Raw genomic sequence first — 25,506 nt, forward strand, 5'->3', positions numbered from 1 at the left:
TAGAGGTATATTTTCTGGGGTGAAAAATGTTTATTTTAAAATTTTAAAATATTTTTTTCCAGTTTTTCTTACTGTAAAATACATATAAAATTTATCATATTAACTATTTTAAGTGTACAGTTCAGTGGTGTTGAATATATTCATAATTTGCAACAATTTACCACCATCCATATTCATAACTCTTATCACTTTGTAAAACAGAATTAATTCCTCATTCTTTGCTTCCTCAAGATTATGACAGCCACCAGATTTTTTTGTCTCTATGAATATGACTAATTTAAGTACCTCATATAAATAGAATCAAACAATATTTGTCTTTTTGTGACAAATAAAAAGGAGAATAATGTCCAGGGGATACTACAGATCATTTATTATCTGAACAAAGGACAAAGAAAAACCTTCAGTGGCAAAAGAGTACATAACAACTTTGAGAATAAGAAATGAAGCTTTAGGGGCTGGAGTTGTTCATCCATGCCATAGAATATATCAGAATTTTCTTCCTTTTTAAGGCTTAATAATACTCCATTATATGTATACACCACATTTTATTTAGCCAGGTTTGAGTCTCAGCATTGCATATAAATAAATTAAAAAATAAAGGTCAATTAACAACTAAAACAAATATTAAAAAAAAAAAGTATATGGGAAGCTGGGCATGGTGGTGCATGCTTATAATCCCAGCTACTCAAGAGGCTGAGACAGGAGGATCATAAGTTTGAGGCTGTTCTGGGAAATTTAGTGAGACCCTATCTCAAAAAAAAAATGGGTTGAGGATATATTTTAGTGGTAGAATGCTTGCCTAGCATGCTCAAGGCATTGGGTTCAATCCCTAGTACTGCCAAAAAAAAAAAAAAATTATATGGGAATGTTCTTATACCTGTTCCCAAACTTTTATTTAATCAGTCTTAATTTTTGCTAAACTGTTAGTCAAATAATCTTATCCTAATTTACATTTTTTGTTAACATGTTTTCACAATTTAATTGTGTGATTAATTTCTCTTGTGTGTTGATTATTTCTTTTCTTTACTCATTTTTCTATTGCTTTATTCTTATTACTGTTATACATTTTATAAATGCCTCCTCCTAGTATGCTTGTCTTTTTTATTTTTATTTTTTATTTTATTCTTTTTGATATACATGACAGCAGAGTGTATTTTGACATATAATACCTAATGAAGTATAACTTATTCTAATTAGAATCCCATTCTTGTGGTTGTACATAATGTGGAGTTATACTGTATATTCATATATGAGCATAAGAAAGTTATGTTCAATTCATTCTATTGTCTTTCCTATTCCCATTTCCCCTTCCTTCTTTTTAAAATTCCTATTTTTACAGATTTATTGAGGTTTAAATTATATACAATAAAATCTATCCTTCTAAGTACATAGTTTCATGAGATTTGATATAGTTATATAAACAGCACCACAGCCAAGCCAGAAATATTTTTATCATCTAAAAAGTCCTCTGGTGCCCCTTTGTAATTAGTCCCCTTTTCCTCTAGCTCTTGGCAACCACTGATTTATTTACTGTCCCTGTAGTTATGCTTTTTCAGAATATTATATAAATGAAACCATATATTATATAGTTTGCCTGTCTGGCTTCTTTCACTTATTTTACTTGTTATGATGCCTTGGAAATCCACTTGTGTATTGGCAGTTTGTTCATTTTGAGTGCTGAGTAATATGCCCTTATATGCATGTGCCTCGGTTTGTTTATTCATTCATGAGTTGATAAATATTTGGGTTGTTTCCAGCTTTTGAATAAAGCTGTTTTATTTTACTATTTATTATTTATTTTATTGTTGTTTCGAGGGGGCAAAATTGTGACAAATGCAGTCAAGGGGAGAAATAAAGAATGTCCATGCGCCTCTGCCCCTTTCAATGCTTTATTCACTCAAATTATTCAATACAGTTTCACTCTATAGGTCCTTAATCAAGAAAACGACAATCTTAAAACTAGGCACTGCAATAGACATAATCAATTCACAGCAGACAATTCTAGATTAATTAATTCATAGCAAACAATTCTAGATTAATGCTAAGCACTGCAAAACACACTTAATCATGATAGGCTAATGACTGACATTTCCTCTGCATGCTAAGTTCAAAAGTCTTAAGCCATAGGCTTTTTTTTTTTTTTTAAGAGAGAGAGAATTTTTAATATTTACCTCTAGTTTTCGGCAGACACAACATCTTTGTATGTGGTGCTGAGGATAGAACCTGGGCCCGCATGCATGCCAGGCGAGCGTGCTACCGCTTGAGCCACATCCCCAGCCCAAGCCATAGGCTTTAAGTCCAGCAGATGCATACTCACTCAGACAGCAGTGACCAGGGTTGGAACCAAGGCAGGCTTTTCCTGGCCGGGAATGGACTACCAGCTGAGGAGGGGGTCGTAGGGAGGAGTTGCAGCTCTCACCATGGTCCAGATGAGGCAGTAGAGTTTGAGAGTGGTGAGGATCACGAAGAGGCTCAGGAAGGATGACAGTGATAGAATGACAGGTCCTCCTCAGGCTCTCCAGCTCGAGTGCATCCTTGTTTCTGCTGGCTGAATCCCTGTTCATTGGCTGTATCATTTATATTAAATTTGGGGGCTTTTGACTCCCCCTTTCAATCCTTATCAGCTACTACCGATTTCTCAGTGACATCACTTACCTGGGGTCAGAAACATCTGGTCTGGTGGTCTCCACCCTGCCAGGAGCTTCACTCTCTTTATCAGGGTGAGGGAAAGTAACTTGTTTTAGGCCATACTGGAGGGATCTGTGGGTGTGCCTAGTGAGACTGCAAGTTAAACTGGAGTTTTTAAAATGGAGTTACTTAGGCTCAGGCCTAAGGCCATCCTAAAAAATTGTATTCAAGTAAAAGTTTTTATGTAAGTTTATGTTCTCATTTCATTTTGGACCTAAGAGTGTGATTGCTGAATCATAAGAGGATGTTTGACTTTCTTAAACTTTTTTCTGTCCTGTTGATGCGGTTTATGCTATCATTTATGTAATTGACATTTTAAATTTGTGTGTTATTAAATTTGCCAAATTTTTTCATGCTTCTAGATTTTGTGACTTGCTTCTTTGGCATTCACTTTCTCAAAATTATGCTGACAAACGGCTACATTTTTACTAACAGTGGGGTTCCAGCAGTGTACTCTATATATGGAAGAAGAAAAATTACTGAGTGGTATAATCCTATAATACCAGTTACTTGGGAAGCCAAAACAGGAGGATTACAAATTCAAGGCTAGTCTGGGCCACTTAGTGAAACCTTGTCTCAAAAACAAAATAATATAAAACAAAAACAAAAAACTCAAAAGGGCTGGACATATGGCTCTGTGGTAGAGTACTTACTTTGCATGCAGAAGGCTCTGAGTTCAATCCCCAGAACTATAAAAAGAAAAAGAAACAAATTCATTTTTATATCTTAATTTCCTGTTACTTTTGTTCTGTTGGTTATCCCAGTAGTAATAATTTTGTCATCTAGTCTCCTTTTCCCCTTACTGATCCTTTTATCTAGTCTGTGTTCTTTGACTCTTCCTATTGCTTATAATCAGTCATGTTCTGTTACTTTGCTTTCTCTTCTCTCGTTTTTTTTTTGTTGTTGTTGCATCTTTCTGAGATCATGTAATGTTTACATTATTTTATCCATCTCTCCACCTTTGATTGTTCTTAACTCTACAATTAAATATATAAAATGTTTGCCATCATTTTTCTGTTTCCTCAATTACCTCTTGGTTAATGAAGCTCATCCTTTGGTACAGGGGTCAGTAAACTGCAGCTTGTGAGTCAAATATGGCTTACTATTTTATATGGACTTCAAGCAATGTTTCAGTATTTTCACGTGGTTAGGGAAAAAATAAAAGAAATAGTTCATGATTTATAGAAATTATATGAAATTAAATTTTCAGGAGTTAAGTATATAACTTACCTCTTGTAGCACATGCTTAACATATGTAAAGCCTTGAGTTTGATCCCCAGCACCCCTGCCACCACCAAATTCAGTGCCCATAAATGAAATTTTATTGGAATATAACCACACCCATCCATTTACCTATGGCAGCTCCTAAAATATAGAAATGCAAACTAAAAGTATTATTTCTAGTCAAGCTATAAAAATACATTCTGGACATATCAAAACTTAGGGAACAGCTGGGTGTGGTTGCTTACATCTGTAATCCTAGCAGCTCAGGAGTTTGCAGATCTTCACTCAATTTTTAGACTCGTTAGGAAGGGTACATGTGTATAGTGCTCCCTAATTTATTTATTTTGGTTCTAGGGATTGAACCCAGAGTTACTTAACCACTCAGCCACATTCCCACCCCTTTTTTGTTTTATTTTGGGACAGGGTCTCGCTAAGTCTTTAGGGCCCCACTGAGTTTGCTGGGATTACAGGTGTGAGCCACCACACCCAGCTGTTCCCTAAGTTTTGATATGTCCAAAATATATTTTTATAGCTTGACTAGAAATAATAATTTTAGTTTGCATCTTCTTCTTTCTTCCTCCATCCTTTCCATTTTTCTCTTTTCTTTCCTTTCTTTCATTCCAGGGATGGAAACAAGGGCCTCATGCATGCTAAGCTCTACCCCAACCCTCTGTATTTCTTATTGAAGGTATTTTAGTTCAATTAATGAAGGTTTTCATATCCCCAAATACTTTGTTAAAAAATACTTTTAGGGGCTAGGGTTGTGGCTCAGTGGTAGAGCGCTTGTCTAGCATGCACGAGGCACTGGATTCAATCCTCAGCACCACATAAATGTAAAATAAAGATATTGTGTCCACCTAAAGCTAAAAAATAAACATTAAAAAAATACTTTTAGTTGTAGATGGCCACAGTATCTTTTATTTTGTTATCTATTTTTTTTTTTTTTTGTGGTGCTGAGGATTGAACCCAGTGGTGCCTCACATGTGCCAGGCAAGAACTCTACCACTGAGGTACAATCCCAGCTCCCTCAAATACTTTTGGAGATAATGTAATTCCTTTTGGAGCATTGTGTTACAGTGTTCTTCAGCTTTGTTAAGTTTTGACTCTCATTTGCATTTTTTGCTTTTCAATTTATTTTTTGCAGTGCTTGTATATTCTTTTTCATTTTGTGTACAGGAGTAATAAGTACTCTCTTGTGTCATTTTTGCCTTCTGTCTAATTTTTTTAATATATGACGGTGGTGATAATGATGTGAGAAAAAGTTTTGGCATATCTTATTTCTGTTTCTTATTAATTCTTATTTTCTTTTTCCTTCACTGCAACATCTTTCTGCTCATTTTCCCAGTGAATCAATGAACCTTTGTTCAGTTTTCATCCCTTAGTGCTTGGCTTTGTCTTTGGGGAGACATTTTGTCTATATTGTGTTTGCCTTCTGCACCTCTCTGCTCTTTTTCATGTAGTATCTTAACCTACCCTTCCTAGTTGTCTGTACCTACAGTCTTGAGGTGATAGGCAATGAAAACTGTTGAAACTATATGAAAGTCATAGGTCTTTCATCCTAGTAATTCTGGAAAGTTTGTAAAATATACAATTTTATGCCTTATTTTATGTTTTGGAGAGGAAGGTTTTGAGGAAGGTTAAAAATTAGGTTGTTGCCATTATCCTCTACCTGAGTTTGTGTGTGTGTGTACCCATGTATGTACATACACTAAAAGGAAAAAAGTCATGAGTAAGTTTTAGTTTTGTGGAACATCAATGTCAATGAAGATACTATATATATATTTCTTTACTATATATGTACCATTGATTTAAGAGTCTGTTTAAATCTAATTAATAAAGCAATATAGTTATTGTAGTTTTTTTGCACACTTTTCAGTCTGTTATCCATCAGTTCAAAATTTAAACAAGTATTATTTTAAAATTAGAGTTACATTTCAAAAACATACAATTTTGAAGACTCATTTTGTTGCGAAGAAGTATTTAGAATTTTAGTGTTTTTTTTTTTTGGTTTGTTTCTGTTTTGGGTAACAAATATTTACAGTGAGTTTTGTTATTCATTTTCTATTACACTAAAGACAATTAAGGATGAAATATTTGTGAGAATTTATTAGTTGAGTAATCTTTTGTTCTTTCTTGCTTTGTGATATGTCAAAACAAACTCATTTCATTTGTCAGATGCACACTTCTACTGGAGGAGGGTTTTGTGACTGTGGAGACACTGAGGCATGGAAAACTGGCCCTTTTTGTATAAATCATGAACCTGGAAGAGCAGGTACTACCAAAGAGGTAAGATTATTACTTTTAAGAAATTGCTAACCAATTTAAACTTGTTGAAATTAGATGAGAATAAATGTGACATATATGGGTTAAACTGAATTCCATTTAGAATTCCAGTCTTTTTGTTATTATTTTTAATTTGTAAAGAGGGTTTTTTTATTTCTCATTTGAGAATTTGAAGACTTGATAACAAAGTAGGAATGGATTTGCAATGAAAAATTAAGTTTATAATACTTTTTAAGCAATTAACTCTGTAAGTAAGAGTAAGTAATGTATAAGTCTAAAAGAACAAAATGATGTAATTATTAATAGATAACAACAGAGTGTGATACAGTGGAAAACAGTTGAATTGATATAAATTCAATAACTGCTTTTCTTCTCTTTTTGGTACTGGGGATTGAACCCAAGGGCACTTTACCACTAAGCTACCTCTGTAGCCCTTTTTATATTTTATTTTGACATAGGATCTTGCTAAAGCTTAGGGTCTCACTAAGTTGCTGAGGCTGGCTTTGAATTCACAATCCTTCTATTTTAGCCTCAGGAGCCACTGGGATTAAGGCATGTACCAAGATGCCTAGCAATAGCTGCTTTTCTGAAAGGAAGAAAAGTCAAAAAGGTCAAATAGATTCATTCTAGTCAAGAAACAACAAGATAGGTATAAACACTTAGAAATGTGATGGGGTAAATAACGATAGCACCATAAATACAGAAAAATTTAAAGGATTATAAAAGACTCTTAGAATAACCCTGTTCTAATTCATTTGAGAATTAATTGTTTCATCAGACAGTATAAAGTACCTTAATGTATTCAAAGACAGAGAGTAAATTTCGTCACTCTGTCTTAGAATACATTAAGGTACTTTATTTTCAGAAAATTGTCACGAAAAAGTGCTTCCCCCAAAATGCCATATTCACATAGTTTTGCAGACAAACCCTTTTAAAATATCAAAGAATAGCTTTTGTGCTCTTTGAATTCTAGATACCCCTGTAGCAGTGAATACTTCTAGGACCCTGCTGTTGATTTCTCTCCTTTTTTTTCCACCGTGGTACTAGGTATTCCAGCAGAACCTTATTCATGCTCGGCAATAAGCTGCACTCTACCAATAAGCTATACTCTCAGCCCTTTCTAAATTTTATTTTGAGACTGAGTATTTGTGAGTTGCCATGCTGGCCTCAAACTTGGCTGTCTTCCTGGCTCAGCCTCCTGAGTAGCTTGGATTAGTCATGTATCATAATGTCTGACTTCAAATGTTCTCTTATATACCATTTCCCACTAAAATAAATAAGATTTATAATACCTGCTTCCAGGTTTGGGTAATGTAAACGTGTGTGAGTTTGCGTCCAAAGAACCAGGGACCAAGCTCTAAAAGGCTCCCATTGATCTTAATTGGATAATTGGGCTATCAAAATAATAATAATAATAATAATATCCACTGTAATAACACAGAATAAGTAGATATCCTAATGAAACTTAAATGAAATTAAGTAAAACCTGTTTTTCACAATGGCAGTAAATATTTTTACAGTGTTCCCTACTGTTCCCAATTTTTACAGTGTTCCCTACTGTAAAAATTGAGGTGATTTAAGGGAATAAAATAAATCTTTTTTCTACCTTTTCTGTAGGAATTGTATTTTATAGTCATCAGGTATCCATAGTTCATTAGGAAAAGTTCTTGTTTCTAGAAGAATACAGGCTAATAGAGAAGGGCAATGGAATTAGGAAAATGAGCAATGTAAACCTTAAGGAAATATTTGGTTTGAGACAGAGATCATTGATATATGCTAAAACCACTAAGACTTAGGTTGATGAGGAATGATAATAACATGGTTCAAAATTATTTGCTAGTCATAGACTATTTGCTGGTGGTTAAGAGGGGAAAATGAAACTTTACAATGGAGGTATAATACTGTTATCATCTCAAATCAAGCATCAGTGTTAATATCATGACTAATAAGAGTGAAATGGTATCATAAGCCTCCTCATGTGATGTAAAATAAAGTATTGGTTGATTAAGAGCATTTAGGTAAGAAAATGTAGTAAAAGGTTTCCAGATTGGGAAGGAAGAAGTAAAACTAATTTTATTTGCAGATGACATTATTTTGTGTACTTTGAAATCCTCAGGAATTAAAAGAAATTATTAGAACTTTTTAAAAGTTCAACAAGATTGTAGGTTACATGATAATTCTAAAAAATCTCTTGTATTGCTCTACATTAATAATGAATAGTTACAGTTCAGAGATGAAATTAATAAGACTAATTCCATTTATTTAGTTTCAAAGAGTATAAAATATTTAGGAATGGATTAACAAAAGATGTTCAGAATTTGTACTCTGTAATTTTCAAGCATTTATTGAAACAAATTATTGAAGATCCAAATAAATGGGAAAAAAATCCCTTATTTCTGGTTCAGATGACAATATTGTTAAGATTCCAGTACTCTCTCAATTGACAATCCCAGTTAGGAGTTTAAAAACAAACAAACAAAAAAGAAAATTTTTAAATAAGAAGAATAACCTGACTCTAAAATTCATATTTAATTGCAAGGGACCCAGAATAGCTAAAGCAGCTTTGAAAAAGAAGAAAGAATTGAAGAGGCTCACACTTCCCTATTTTAAAACTTACCATGAAGCAACAGTAGTGAAGATGGTATGGTACTGGCATAATGATAGCCCTTGGTCAGTGGAGTACAATTGAGAGTCCAGAAATAAACCCACATGTCTGTGAACAACTGATTTTCAACAAGGATATAAAGATCATTCAGTGAGAAAAGAATAGGCTTTTCATCAGTGCTAGACAGCTAGACATCCATATGTAAATGAATGAAGTTGAACCTCCAGCTCACATGTGTATGTAATTTTTGATATTTAAGACTTAACTCAGTGGCTGGGCATGGTGGCACATATCTATAATTCCAGTGGCTTGGGAGGCTGAGACAGGAGAATCGAGAGTTCAAAGCCAGCCTTAGCAATGGTGAGATGCTAAGCGCTTCAGTGAGACTCTCTCTCTAAATAAAATACAAAATAGGGCTAGGCATGTGGCTCAGAGGTTGAGTGTCCCTGAGTTCAGCCCGTAGTACCCCCACCAAAAAAAGAGAATTAACTCAGTGTATCAAAAAATGCAGGAGGGCTGGGGATGTGGCTCAAACGGTAGCACGCTCGTCTGGCATGCGTGCGGCCCGGGTTCGATCCTCAGCACCACATACCAAAAAAGATGTTGTGTCTGCCGATAACTAAAAAATAAAAAAATATTAAAAAAATGTAGGAGCCAAAACTATAAAACTCTTAGAAAAAATTAGTAAATCTTCATGGCCTCAGGTTTGGCAGTAGATTTCATAGATATGGCACCAAAAGCATGAGTTAAAAGAATAAAATAAGGAGGCTGGAATTGTAACTGATATAGAGTGCTTGCCTAGCATGTGTGAAGCACTGGGTTTGATGTTTAGCACCACATAAAAAATAAATAAAACAAAGGCATTATGTCCATCTAAAACTAAAAATATATTTTAAAAAAGAAGAAAATAAGGTGCTACATTGAGCAATGTAGCTCAGTGGTAAAGTGTTTCCACTCTGGATTCAATTTCTAGCACTGGTAAAGAAAAAGAAAAATAAATAAATAAATTAGATTTAATCAAAATGTAAAACTTTATCAGCTATGCCACTCCTTGGTATTTATCCAAAATACCAATATTAAATTCAGCATTCTTTAGAGATACATTTATATACATGTTTATCTCAGCACAGTTTACATTAGTCACATTATGGAAATAGCCTAGGTGTTCAACAAAAGATGAATGGGTAAAGAAAATGTTATTTATATATGCACAAAGAAGAATGAAATTGTGTCATTTGCAGGAAAAACTGAGACCATAATTTTGAGTGAAATAAGTCAGATTCAAAGAGAAAAGTATCTGTGTTTTCTAACATGTGTCATGGAAGTAGAAGAGAGACCATTAAAGGAGAGGAAGGGCATCAAGGGGAGAGGGGAGGAGAGACTTGGGAGGTTTAGGGGAATGAAATTGATCAAATTGTGTGTGTGTGTGTGTGTGTGCGCGCGCGTGCACATACATGTGCCACAATGAAATCCACCATTCTTTATAGATAATATACAGAAAGCACTATCAGCAAAATGAAAAGTCAGCCCCAGAATCGAAGAAATATATTTGTAGATCATATGACTTCTAGGAGATTTTTAAGTAGACTTTATTGAAGAACTCTTAAAACTTAATAAAAACACAAGTCTAGTTTTAAAACTGAACTAAAGGTCGGAATAAATGTTTCTCCAAAGAAGGTGTATAAGCACATGGAAAAATGCTAAATATCATTAACCATCAGAGAAATAAAAATCAAAACCCCTATGAACTGGCTCTTTACAACCACTAAGATGACAATAATCAAAAAGGCAGATAAGCCAGGTATGACACATGCCTGTAATCCCAGCGATTTGGAAGGCTAAGGCAGGAGGATCACGAGTTCAAAGCCAGCCTCAGCAACTTAGCCAGACCTTGTCTCAAAATAAAACAATTTTTAAAAGGGTGGTTAAATACCCTGAGTTCAATTCCTGGTATGAAAAAAGAAAAAAAGGCAGATAATAGCAGGCATTTGCAAGGATGTGACAAAATTAGAACCCTCATATAATCTAGTTGAAATATATAATAATATAGCCTCTTTGGGAAACAATCTGGCAAATGTAGAGTTATTGGCTAAATGTAGAGTTACTATACAGCCCAGCAATTCCCTTCCTGGATATATACTCAAAATAATTGAAAATAAGTGTTAAAACAAATATTTGAACATGATTGTTTATAGCAGTATTATTCATAATAGCCAAAGTGTGGAATCAATCCAATTATTCATCAAATGATTAATGCTTAAAACATATGCTAAGTGAAAGAAGCCTTCCATAAAAGACTATTTTAGAACATGATTGCAATTATATGAAATGTCTAGAATAGGCAAATCAATAGGGACATAAAATAGTGGTTGTGTAAAGCTAGGAATAGATGGAAGCATTGGTGGGAATGGGCCTATTATTAACAGTTCACTTATGAAATATTCTTACTAAAAATGTTTAACCTGAACTTCATAAACCCATTTAGATCTAACTTTTAGTTTATAGGAAATATGGAGATGGATGAACAACATATAAATACCACAAGGAAGATAAATCTAGAATATAGGACTTTTACAGAAAAATTAGCCTGATCTTTTTCATGAAGAACAAAAGGCTGTGGGGTGTGGGGGTGGGAGATTCATTTAGATGTCATAACAACTAAAGTTAGTGTGTGAATCTTGGTCTCAACAAGCATTTACTGAAGATTTGGAGGATAATTAGGAAGATTGAATGTGGTTCAAAGTTAGCCTCAGCAAAAGCGAGGTGCTAAGCAACTCAGTGAGACCCTGTCTCTAAATAAAATACAAAAATATAGAGCTGGGGATGTGGCTCAGTGGTTGAGTGCCCCTGAGTTCAATCCTTGGAAATCCCCCACACACACACAAAAAAAGAAATATATCCTTTGATAATTTTCTCAATTTCTTTTAGGGCTATTGGCTTCAAATCATGTTTAATATTGAAATATCAATGTATTATAGATAGAGATAAGACAGATGAATGGGGGTAATTGGCTGTCTACTAAGAAAAATAAGTGAAGCTTAATATCAGATAGTTTCCACAAACATCAACGATTTACCAGGGATTGAACCCAGGGTCCACTTAACCACCAAGCCATACCTCGAGCTGTTTTTTGTATTTTATGTAGAGTCAGGGTCTCACTTGATTGGTTAGGGCCTTGCTAAGTTGTTGAAGCTGGCTTTGAACTTGTGATCCTCCTGCTTCAGCTTCTTGAGCCTCTGGGATTACAGGTGTATATCACCATGCCTGGCAGGTATTGATTTTTTTTTTTTTTTTAAAGAAAGAAAGTTTGTATTAAATAGTAGAAAATATGGGTGATATTGGATTAGCATTTTATCACATTTATCATTTAGCATTGTTTTGTGATTGCCTCCATTATTTTTAACTTATTTATCCCAAATGGTTATTTATTCATTTGATAGATATTTATCAAGTGCCTAGTTCTTGGTTAAAATCATTAGATGTCTGTTACCTGAAATATTCTATCTAGTCTTAACCCTTTTAGTACATTCTCTTGTTTTTGTTTTGTTTAAAAAGCCCTTTTAATTCTGATTGTTTCAATTTCTTTCTCTTGATATTTTTTAAATCATGTTTGCACTGTGATTGTGTGTGTGTATGTGTTTCTGTTGGCCTCAGGGCTTCAAGCATTGTAGTCAAGTGTTCTGCCACTAAGCTGTTATCTCCAGCCCTGTAGCATGACATATATCCTCTTCATTCAGTAATTAGTCTTTCAGGAAGTCTGCTTTTAGACTTGAAGTAGCTGAGGAATTCTTAGGAGTTAATTGGCTCATTGAGTTTTTAAAACAGCACCCCACTTTGGGGTTTTCCTGAAATCATAAGACCGCAAAACACTGAAATCGGGCTGGGGATGTGGCTCAAGCGGTAGCGCGCTCGCCTGGCATGTGTGCGGCCTGGGTTCGATCCTCAGCACCACATACCAACAAAAGATGTTGTGTCCGCCGAGAACTAAAAAATAAATATTAAAAAATTCTCTCTCTCTCCTCTCTCACTCTCTCTTAAAAAAAAAAAAACAAAAAAAAAAAACCACTGAAATCAGTCCCAGACTAACCCAATCTTGGATTTTTTTTTTGATTTATAATTAGATTCAGATGATCTAGATATATACTGGAACTGATTCATAATCTGGAGGTGTGAGAAAAGATATCTATCTACCTTATAGGTAGCACATAACTAATCAACCCAGACAACACAAACAGTACTGTTTATTTAGCATTTTGCTTTCTTTCTGCTTTGGTGAACGTGGAATCTATATGCTGCCAAATGCATGGCATTGTGCCAAACATAATGGAAATTTACCTAGTGTAATCAGACCTGGCTGATACTAATAGCCAATCACCCAGCATTTGGCAATATCTTTTGAAGAGAGGCTCCTTTCCCATCCATGTAAAAGCAGTTTTTCTCTAGTTTTGCAGTGTATTTCTGCTTACTAATTTATTTATTTTGGCTTTTTTGGTTACTTTTATTTAAGTTATAGTTCTTTTCTTCCCTCTAATTGACCTTGTTTTCTAAGGTGTAGAGGTTTTTCTTGAAAATTTCTTACATATTCACCAGATTTCTTCCAAAGAACTCAAAGCTTCTGATACAATATGGAAACAATGAATAGTTTCTTTTAACTCTTCATCTTGAACTAATTTCATGAAGAATTGAAAGGAAATGCTGAGTGGAAAAAAGAAACAGAAATGAAACGGACCAGTAATAAACCTAGTACCTTTGGCACTCTTTTTATCTCTCTTCAACAAAGGCTTCTGAACAAAATATCTAGAAAGAAGGTGACCTGTTAAAGAGGCGGTATTTAAGTGTAAATGAGTAGGTTAGTGGTTTGTGATGATATGGTCTATAGGAATTCGAATAAAATTTATTAAAAGCCTTATACTGAATCAGTTTTATTTTTTATTTTGTTTTATTTCATTTTTCATATGCTGAAAGAGCTACTATACATATTTTCCTATTTATTCTACTTTTAAAACAGCTTAGTGAGATATAAATTGTTTACATATAAAAATTCATTTATTTAAAAGAATATAATTCAGTGGTGTTTTTAGTATATTCACAGTTTTGTAATCCTCACGATAATCATCACCCAAGAAGAAATACTTCTACCCATTAAAATGTCCCTATCCATTTCTCCCTACTCCCATCCTTAGACAACAACTAATTTACTTTCTGATTCTATAGATTTGCCTCTTGTGGGTGGACATTTTATGAAAATGCAATCATGAAATATATAGTCATTTGTGACTGGTTTCTTGCTTTCTTTTTTTTAACAACTAATTCTTTTTCCTTTTCTTTTCCTTTTTTTAAGTTGTGGATAGACACATTATTTATTTATTTCTATGTGATACTGAGGATCTAACCCAGTGCTTCACACGTGCCAGGCAAGCACTCTAGCGCTGAGCCACAACCCCAGCCCTGTGATTGGTTTCTTTTACTTAGCATAATGTTTTCAAGATTCGTCCATGTTGGGGCTGGGGATGTGGCTCAAGTGGTAGCATGCCCGCCTAGCATGTGTGAGGCACTGGGTTCGATTCTCAGCACCACGTAAAAATAAAATAAAGATATTGTGTCCACCTAAAACTAAAAAATAAATATATAAAAAAAAAGATTCATCCATGTTGTGGCATTCTGTCTTACAGCCATGTATTCTGTTGCATAGATACACACCACATTTTATTTATCATTACTTGATGAATGTTTAGGATGTTTCTACTTTTGTGCTATTATGAATTATGATGCTATGAAAATTTGTATATAAATTGGTGAACATATATTTTCATTTCTCTTAGTTATATACTGAAAGTAGAATTTCTGTGTCATGGTAACTATACTTAACATTTTGATAAACTGCCAGACTGTTTTCCACAGTGGCTGCAGGCTTTTTTATGTCCACCAGTAGTGTATAAGAGTTCCAGTTTTGCCACAGCATGACTAACACTTACATTTTCTGCCTTTTTGATTATAGCTACCCAACTAGGGGTGAAGTGGTAGCTCATTATGGCTTTGATTTGCATTCTATAATGGCTTATGACATAGAGCATTCACATGCACTATTTCAACAGATTTGCACCTAGCCACTTCGTAAAAAGGCAGATCAAGTATTAAAGACATTTAAAAGATAAGGAACTGGGCTGAAGATGTTGTGGAGAACACCTTTTATTAATGTTCTATAATGAACATAGCATTGCACCTTTTATTAATGTTCTGTAATGAACATAGCATTGTTGTTGTGGAAGTTAAAAGACCCAGGTTTTAATTTTCCTTCTCTTTACAGGCTCTTTGACCTTATCTTTTTTTTTAAATTATAAAAATCTCATTAAATTTGCCATTTTAACCATTCTTAAGAATACAGTTCAGTAGTATTAATTATATTTACATTGTTGTGCAATAGATCTCAAGAACTCTTTTATCTTTCAATACTGAAACTCTGTACCCACTACACACTAATTCCCCCTCCTCCCAGCCCTTGGCAATCAACTTTCTACTTTTTGTTTCTGTGATATGACTACTTTCTATGGTTAAGATACTTTATCTGAGCACAGTCATAAAGTTGCTGGCTGGTTTACTTATCTTCTTCTTCTCCTTTCTTTCTTTCTTTCTTTCTTTTTTTTTTTTTTTCCTAGTACTGGGGATCAAACCCAGGGCCTTCCTTGTATTAGGCACATACTCTGGCACAACATCTTCAGCACAACATCTTCACACGTGAAGATTGTTCATAATGATATTAAGAAGCAAATAACCGGGCTGGGGTTGTAGCTCAGTGGAAGAAGGAACTTCTTAAAAGATAAGGAGAAGTTCCTTATCTTTTAAATGTCTTTAATACTTGATCTGCCTTTTTACTAAGTGGCTATGTGCAAGTCTGTTGAAATAAATTATGACTACAGTTCTTGTGAGTTAAAAGGGATAATCAGTTATTGCATGAATTTTCCTAACCAAGCTTCTCGGGCAGAGAAGAACATTTTTATAAGGGAGAATATTGGTGAAGGTGTTTCCATGGTTCTGCCTTGGCGTCTTGTGTGATCTGTAACACCAACTTGGCCACAAGAAGGTAAACCAAACTGATAGCAACTTTCTTGCTCATCTGAGCAACTCTTTCCTGGAAGATGTGTTAATAAACTCACAAAAGTGATTGCTTTAAATAAATAACATTATCATCCTTTATGTTTACTTGTATACAGTCTTAGTCTGTTTTTCTCTACTTTCTTCCAGAATTTACGTTGTCCATTGAGTGAAGAGGTAATTATTCAAGCCAGGAAAATATTCCCTTTGGTGATAAAATACATTGTAGAAATGACTATATGGGAAGAGGAAAAAGAACTGCCTCCTGAATTGCAGATAAGGTAGGGAAAATTGTTAAAAGGGAAAAGTTTAGTGATGATTGTCTATATTGCAAATAAGTGTTTTTTTAAAAGACCTTTGAACTTTTCATTTTCTTCTTCTTCTTTTAATGTTTATTTTTTAGTTGTAGTTGGACGCAATATCTTTATTGTATTTATTTTATGTGGTGCTGAGGATTGAACCCAGGGCCTTGCACTTGCTAGGCGAGCGCTATACCGTTGAGCCACAACCCCAGCCCGCAAACAAGTATTGAATAGCAATTTTTGTGGTTATTTGCTTCTTCTTTTTTTTTAAATTGTTGACAAACCTTTATTTTATTCATTTATTTGTATGTGGTGCTGAGAATCAAACCCAGTGCCTCATACATACGAGGCAACCGCTCTACCACTGAGCCAAAACCCCAGCCCTCTTTCTTTTTTAATATTTACTTTTTAGTTGTAGTTGGACATAATACCTTTATTTATTTATTTTTATATGGTGCTGAGGATCAAACCCAGGGCCTCACATGCACTAGGTGAGTGCTCTACTGCTAAGCCACAACCCCAGCCTGGTTATTGGCTTCTTAATATCATTATGAAAAATATATAGTGATTAACTCTTGGAAATATTTTCAAAATGTTTCTTTACATGAGATGTTTTGGTAGACACCATACAGAAGTTAAAGAGGAGTCTGTTAAGGGCTTTGCATTTATAGGGTAAGCCAGTACTTTGATAGTTTTGTTCTAAGTTTAGCCACAGATCCCAGTAAGTAAATTGTTTGATTCTGACCTGGACCAACAACTAGGTTTCCCAAAAGGTTTGTGAACAAATAGGAATGTTGGAACAATATTTCTCTCATTAGCCCTGATCTTTAGCTTTTTTTCTAATCAAGAAAGGTTTGGGGCTGGGGATGTGGCTCAAGCGGTAGCACGCTTGCCTGGCATGCGGGCGGCCTGGGTTCGATCCTCAGCACCACTTACAGATAAAGATGTTGTGTCCGCCGAAAACTAAATAAAAATTATTAAAAATTGTCTCTCTCTCTCTTAAAAAAAAAAAAAAGAAAGGTTTGATGGTGAGGGTGAGGAAGTAGATCCTTCCCTGTGCTCTGGTAATGGTATACTAGAATTATTGCAGTTGTAGGGAATTAACTATTTTTTTTAGCTAAATCTCAGCAATTTCTAACAGCCATGTCTTTGGTTATAGTAAGAGCTGCTCTTAACTTAAAAATGAAAAAAAGGAAGATATAATTGAGCCTTGTGGGAATTTTTCTACCTGTGTAATATTCAGAATTTCACAAAATCATAGCACAAATCTAAATTTAGTTGATCTTTGAGTTTATTAGGGCTTTTTGTTTATTTTGTTCAGGAGGGAGAATTAAGAATATTAGTTCATATATTGTTTTTACTCTTGTTGGTCTATAAACTTCTTGGAGAAATTATATCCACAAATATTTAATTTCAAATAGGTGATAAAGTCAGTTAAACCTTTTAAGAAACTTTGTGTCAGTAAACATAATTGAAGCCATCTGCCTACCCAAACTGGAAGAGTTGCTTGAATATTATTTTGTAATAGGTAGCACTGGTCTCTGGATTCACAGATCTGAGTTCTAGTACTGCTTATTGACATAAGCCACTGCTTATTGACATTGTGACCATGAATGTCCTAATTTGTTTGAGTCTCTGTTTCCTACACTACATGTAAGAGGGCTGAGACAGTCTGCTTCTTAAGAGTTATAAAGATCAATTGAGTATATTATAAAAGCATATTATAAATTCTTTAAAATCATAACATCTGTAGCCCATAGCAGCTGAGAATTGAACTCAGAACCTTCTAAGTACACATTCTATGACTGAGCAACATCCTCAGCCTGTATAACTTTTCTTCTTTATCCATTACTAGAGTTGACATCTTTAGATTTTTTAAAAAATATATTTGTTTTTCAGTTGTAGTTGAACACAATACCTTTATTTTTATTTATTTTTATGTGGTTTTGAGGAGCTAACCCAGGGCCTCTCACATGCTAGGCTAGCACTTTACTGCTGAGCCACAACCCCAGCCCAATGTCTTTAGATTTTTAAAAAAGCAACACAGAATTTTCTTTCTTTCTTTCTCTCTGTCTCTCTCTCTTTTTTATTTTCCCTTGGTATTGGGGATTGAACCTGTGGGGCACTTTACCACTGGCTACATTGCCAACCCTTTTTATTTTTCTATTCTGAGACAGAATTTTGCTAAGTTTTCAGGGCCTCACTAAGTTGCCCAGGCTAGGCAATTAGATATTCTTTTGTCTCAGATTCCCAAGTTTCTGGGAACACAGGCATATAGCTCTTTACCTAGCTGTTTTATATTTTTTAAGATATCCTCATGTGACTTTTGAATATAAATATTATCCTTTTCTTAGAGATGGACAAGGTACTGTCATTTCAGCAAGATTAAGAGAGTATATGACATGTTTGAGGTACTACAACGAAAATGGGAGTGCTAGCACTTTATACATCTTTACCAAAATATCTCTAAATGTACTATAATGTCAGTTCACTTAAATAAAAGTTATACATAAAATAAATATAATAAAATTCAGGAAAATTAAATTTTAATAAAATCTGATCATATATTGTTACCTGCTTGAAACTTCTAAACTGGAGCTTGAAAAAGTATCTCTCTTTATCAGAATGCAAGGTAAACAGAGAGTGGTATATAAGGCATAGTGGCTCTAAAATAAAATTTCTAGAAGTAAGAAAAATTGGAGGAGGGGCTGGGATTGTGGCTTAGCGGTAGAGCACTCGCCTAGCACGGGCGCGACCTGGGTTTGATCCTCAGCACCACATAAAAATAAAGGCTCTGTGTTGTGTCCATCTACACCTAAAAAAGAAAAGAAAAACTGGAGGAAATACATGGAAAAGGTAATACTATTATTAGTTAGTTTGTTTTGAGATTGGGCCTCAGTAGCTTACACAGATGGTGCTGAACTCATAGGCTCAAGTCATTCTTCCACCTTATTCTCCCAAGGAACTGGGACTATAGGCATGTGCCACATGAATGGCTAGGATTTTTAAAAATTCCATTGTACTATTCAACTTAAGATCCTTTCCTGCTTGGCAAAGTGACACATACTTGTAATCTCAGTGACTTGGAAGGCTGAGGCAGGAGAATCACAAGTTTTGAGACGAGCCTGGACAACCTTATGAGACCCTGTCTCAAAATAAAGTAAAGAGGGCTGGGGGTGTAACACAGTGGTAAAGTGCCCTTGGGTTCAGTCCCCAGTACTTAAAAAAAAAAAATCACCATTTCCTGTATCACTATTGCAGTATTATTTTCCCACAGGTATGAATCTCTATGCTGCTTTAGTATAGATGTCATATATTATTTTTGTCTATTTTTATCTTTTTTCTTTTACTTGTTGCAGTATCTAAATGTGTCTTTTTAATTAAAAGGGAGAAAAATGAAAGATACTATTGTGTCCTTTTTAATGATGAACACCATTCTTATGACCATGTCATATACAGTCTACAAAGAGCTCTTGACTGTGAACTCGCAGAGGCCCAGTTGCACACCACTGCCATAGACAAAGAGGTTTGTAGTCACCATTTGAATTATACTTCTGTCTTACATTAGTTTCCTGGGAGTGTTGATGGAGCCCTTGCCTAGTGCCTCAGTATTGTGTTAAGTATAACTATTTATTTCTTACATCTTGCATAAATTGGCTAGACCTTTGATTTGGGGTGTTTATGTTTCATAGTTTTAGATAAGGATTTGTAACTTCCCTCTTTTTAAATTTTTTTTTAGTTGTATATGGACACAATACCCTTTTTTTAAAAAATTTATTTTTATGTGGTGCTGAGGATCAAACCTGGTGCCACACATGTGCTAGGCAAGCACTCCACTACTGAGCTACAACCCCAGCCCTCCTCTTTTATTCTTAATAATTAGAAACTTACCAAATATGTTTGACAATTATAGGTTAAAATGTCAGTTTAGGGTTAATCTATTCCTGTAGAGTTATTTATTGAATGAATGAATGCATGCATGAATTAAGAAATGATGATAATTTCTGAGATTTTTGACATGATTTGTTTGTATTATCTTTGAGTAATATTAATTCTATGGCTTAGCTTTTATTTAACATCCATCCAAAAAGAAAATGGATTCTTTAGGTGATAGAGGTGTTTAAAAGAAATATTAATTTAACCTCTGCCCTTGAGAGGAATAGAATCTAGTGGAGGAAGAAACATTAGTAACTCAAAACTTTCCAATTTTCTTTACTTTCAGTGTTGGGGGTAGAACACAGGATCTCATGCATGCTAAGCAAGCATTCTACCACTGAACTGCATCCTCTGAACAAAATTTTTCTATTTATGTATGTGTGTGTGTGTGTGTGTGTGTGTGTGTGTGTGTGTGTATGTGTGTTGTACTGGGATTGAACGGGCTCTTGCACTGAGCTATAAGCCCAATCCTTCATATTTTTTGTTTTGAGATAGGGTCTTTCTAAGTTGCTCAAGCATAAACCCCCCCCCCCCGACTCCCCAGTTGGTGGAATTACAGCTGAGCATCCTTACATCCAGCTTCCATTTTTCTAATATACTTATTTTTAAAAGGTGGCTTAATATAGACAGAATAGGTGATTAGCTTCCCTTCTCTGTGTTTCTTACATATATCTTATTTGGTGGCATATTATAAAGAAAGGGCAAATGAGAAAAAAAAGAAAAGGATATGAACATTTAATAAAATTGGCTAACATTTGCCAAGCATTGACATATTTCAGACATGGTGTATTTGAAGATCTCATTTGGTTTTGAGAACAACCTTTAAGATAGGTACTGTCATCTCTGTTTCATAAACCTATGCCCAGTACCTTGAGGTTAAGAGGATCAATATCTTGGCACACATACAATTCATTCCCAGTACATAAGAATTCTGGTTAGAATGATGCCTTTAATTTTAATATTCAGCCTGGGTGTGGTGGCATATGCCTATAATCCCAGCGACCTGGTAAGCTGAGGCAGGAGGATCACAAGTTCAAAGCCAGACTCTTAGTGAGCCCCTAAGTAATTTAGTGAGACCCTGTTTTAAATAGCAGGGGTTGGGGGTATGGCCTGGAGATGCGGCTCAGTAGTAAAGTGCCCCTGTTTCAATCTGTGGCTCCAAAACAAACAAATTAAAAAACTTTCATTTTCATGTGAATCCTAATAGGATTTTATTAAAAATGTAGATTCTTATTTAATGGATTTGATGTGGTGTAGGCAGTTTTTCATTTCTATCTAGTTCTTGGTGTTTTAATGGCTGCCAATGCAAGGATCATATTTCAACTAGTGTGTACTTTCTCCAGCATTTCTCTCCTATATAAATAATTTTCTTTGCTCAAGGGCTAAAGAGACCAGTTGTCACTGATATTATCTGCATATAGACATAAACTTGAGTTTTCTCCTATATTTTGAATGGTCTTTAGTTTAGGCATAGTCAAAGGAATATAATAATTCTATTTTAATGGTTAATTGGCCTCAGGTCAATTGTATTTCCAGATTAAATATTTTTTATACTCTGTGGTTGGTTGATTCTGAAATCAGATTTATTTTAAGGAAGTGAAGAGCCTAAGAATTTGAGTGGGTTTGAGGAGGAATGATGAAATGTATATTTATTTACAGTTAAGAAGATTGAGAAAAAGAGATTGGTCAGGCAGTCTTGAAAGAAGACAAGAAAGGTGAAAACTTAGGAAGCAAGAGAAGAATGAAAGGAGAAAAGGTGGCTGAGAAAATAAGAGGTGGTTGGGAAAGAGTAGCTATAAAAGAAAGAATAGAAGACGACGAAAGAAAACAGTGAAGTGGTTCATTTAACAAATATTTTCTAGTCCTACACAGTGATATCAGGTTATGCCAGGTTTTAATGCCCTTATTAATATTGTTACACTGTGTTTATAGGTTATAGAAGGAGCAATAAAGGTTGGTCAGGCTGATGATTTTCAACTACTGTTTGAACAAGGGAAAGTCTACTTGGATTTTCACAATAGTTACAAAATGTATATATATACCCTATCTTTTTCAGAAAGCTTGAAAGGAACTCACAAAGGCTTCACAAATACTCTTTCAATACTCTTCTCTTTTTTTAATATTTTTTTAAGCTGTTGATAGAACTTTATTTATTTGTATGTGGTGCTGAGAATCGAACCCAGTGCCTCACACATGTAGGCAAGTGCTTCACCACTGAGCTACAAACTTAGCCCTCAATACCCTTCTTCTTTTTAAAAAAAAAAAAAAGTTTTTAAGTTGTAGATGGACAAATACCTTTATTTTATTAATTTATTTTTATGTGGTCCTGAGGATTGAACCCAGTGCCTCCCACGTGAGAGGCAAGCATTCTACCTCTGAGTCACGATCCCAGCACCGTCAGTACTCTTCTTAAGGGAAAAAAATGTTTTGTTTTTGTCCTTATAGGAATTTATTTACTGATAAAGTGAGTATTAACATATAAGAAAGAAAAAAAGTTGAAACAACTGAAATTGCCTATCCCTGTATTGAGAATACAGTATCCCTATCCAGTGGTCCTCTAACTACTGCTTGAATACTTAGAGAGTTTGGTTCTGTTGAACAACACATTCATAGAAGAATTTATTTCCATGTTCAGTCAAAATCTGTCTTCATGTAAACTAACTCCCAAAAGACCTTTTGTTTTCAGATGGCAGCCCATGAAGTAGTTTAGTAAATCTGTAATTTCATATTTACTATTTCTGCTTTCTTCTTCTTCTTTTTTGGCTGTTTGTCTTGTAATAATAAGCTCAGTCTGGTCAGACTTTCCTTCTCTTCATGTGCTTTCCTTGGATAAATGTCACCTTGTTAAAGACTCTCTTAAAATATGGTACTCAGTCAGTTCACTAAATATTTATACAGTCTTTTTTTTTATTAGTTGCTGAAAGCATTACAATGATCTTGACATATCATATATCATACGTTTGATTCAAATGGGATATGAATTCTTATTTTTCCCACATGTACAGATTGCAGGATCACATTGGTTATACAGTCACGTTTATACATACTGCCATACTAGTATCTGTGGTATTCTGCTGCCTTTCTGTTGTATTCTGCTGCCCTTAATATTTATACAGTCTTTAGAGGAAATATAAAGATGAGTCAGATTGTTCTCTGCTTTCAGAAGATCATTCTCTGTCATTCTCATGAAAGAGACATTCAAAAAGATTTTAAAGATGCAATGATGCTCTTTCCCAATCCACATTTTGCCATCTTACATACAAAATTAACATTGCAGATTGTAAGAGAAAATCTTGGTGAATATTGTAAATATCAGGGTGTATTATTCCTGTAGAATTACTGTGAGCTAGCATGATCCTAGTACTCTAAGAAATAGGTAACCCCATGAGATGAGTTGGCTTGGGAAGGTATGGACCTGGAATTTGTTAGTTTTCAAATGTAATGGAAAGATCTAGGTCTTCCAGTGTCTTTGTCTTATTTATCCCTTTTCCTACCACCATTTCCTCCTCCCATTCCCCCCACACAATTTTTTTTTCAAATTCATTGAAAAGGAAAAATAAAACATGAGATAAGGTATGCATATTAAACTAAAAAAAAAAAGTTGGCCAGATAGGCTGTATTGCAACTAGTCTGTTTTATAAATCTGTAAAGATGTATAGTTGTACATGTGTATACCTATTATAATTAGTTGAAGAGGTTTTTTTGTTGTTGTTTTTGGCCAACCCAAGCCTACTAAATTAAAAAGATGGGAAAAGGGGACTGGGTCTGTAGCTCAGTGGTAAAGCACTTGCCTTGTATATGTGAGGTACTGGGTTTGATCCTCAGCATCGCATAAAAATAAATAAAGATACTGTGTGTTTATCTGCAACTAAATATATATATATATATATATATATATATATATATATATATATATATATATTTAAATCTAGAGACTAGTATCAACATTATTTAAAAAAAAAAAGATGGGAAAAGGAGGGGAAAGAAATGCCCATGTATTGCACTAGAGTCATAGCTCAGTGGTAGAGTGCTGCCTAGCATGTGTGAGGCACTGGATTCGATTCTCAGCACCACAAACAAACAAACAAATAAATAAATATCAATCCATCCATTCATTGAAGGAGAAAGAAGAAGAAAGAAATGCCCATGTATTTAAAAAAATATGGGGCTGGGAATGTGGCTCAAATGGTAGCGCTCTCGCCTGGCATGCTTGTGGCCCGGGTTCGATCCTCAGCACCACATACAAAGATGTTGTGTCCGCCGAAAATTAAAAAAATAAATATTAAAAAATTTTCTCTCTCTCTCTCTCTCAAAAAAAAAATCTGCTTTTCTTCAGATGATATACTTCCATCTTCACCTCCCTCCCATTATTTTGTCATTTAAAAAAATGTAATGATGACAAAATCCACATAACATAAAATTTACTGTTTAACATTTTTTATGTGTACAATACAGTGGTGTTAATTGTGTGTACATTATTGTGCAACACATCTCTAAGAACATTTTTATCTTATAAAGGTAAAACTCTGTATCCATTGAACAACACTCCTACAAGTCCCTGGCAGACACCATTCTACTCTAAGAATTTGACAGTTTTGATATATAATTGGGATCATGCAGTGTTTGTGTTTTTGTGTTTTGGTTTATTTCACTTAGCATAATACCCTCAAAGCTCATTCATATTGTAGCATATGACAAGATTTCCTTCCTTTTTTAGGCTGATTAATATTCCATTGTAAAAATGTACCCCATTTTACTCATACATTGATGGACACAGATTATTTCCACATTTTGGCTTTTGTAATAATGCTTTTATGAACATGATCATACAAATATTGGTTTGAGCCTTTACTTCCAGTTCTTTGGGTTATATATCCAGAAATGGAATTACTAGATCAAATGGGAATTTTATGTTTAAGTGTTTGAGGAACTGCCATACTTTTTTCCACAGAAACTGTACGGTTTTATATTTCTTCTAGCAGTGTACATGTATGCTTTAGTTTATCTACATCCTTACCAACATCTGTTATTTTTTGTTTTGTTGATAAGGAGCCATGTCAACCTGTTGCATGTGAAATATTCCCAGTCTCCCTGTTTATTTTGAGATCCACTGCTTTAGGTTATATTGTTTATTCTTTTTAAAATAAATTTCATATAACTTTGTTTTTTGTGCATTTTTTTCATTGTTATGGCAGCCTTAACTGGTGTAATTAACACTTTAATATATGTGGGTAGGTTTTTTGTTTTTTGTTTGTTTGGTGTGTTGTTTTTTGTACCCAGTATTGAACCCAGGGGCACTTAACCACTGAGCCATGTCCCCAGCCCTTTTTATATTTATTTTGAGACAGGGTCTCACTAAGTTGCTTAGAGCCTCAC

At 34.5% G+C, this 25,506-nt stretch overlaps 1 protein-coding gene across 1 annotated transcript in view; it reads left to right on the forward strand.

Annotated features, from left to right (window-relative positions):
* Positions 1–25,506, forward strand: part of Ubr1 (ubiquitin protein ligase E3 component n-recognin 1) — a 160,305-nt gene that overhangs the window by 26,926 nt on the left and 107,873 nt on the right. The window contains exons 4-6 of the mRNA XM_005316473.5: positions 6,088–6,198; positions 16,043–16,173; positions 19,582–19,720. Coding sequence (XP_005316530.2) covers positions 6,088–6,198; positions 16,043–16,173; positions 19,582–19,720 — 381 coding nt within the window. The remainder of the gene's footprint in view (positions 1–6,087; positions 6,199–16,042; positions 16,174–19,581; positions 19,721–25,506) is intronic.

This window comes from Ictidomys tridecemlineatus, chromosome 5 (genome assembly GCF_052094955.1).
Source record: "Ictidomys tridecemlineatus isolate mIctTri1 chromosome 5, mIctTri1.hap1, whole genome shotgun sequence".
In the NCBI taxonomy this organism is placed as follows: Eukaryota; Metazoa; Chordata; class Mammalia; order Rodentia; family Sciuridae; genus Ictidomys; species Ictidomys tridecemlineatus.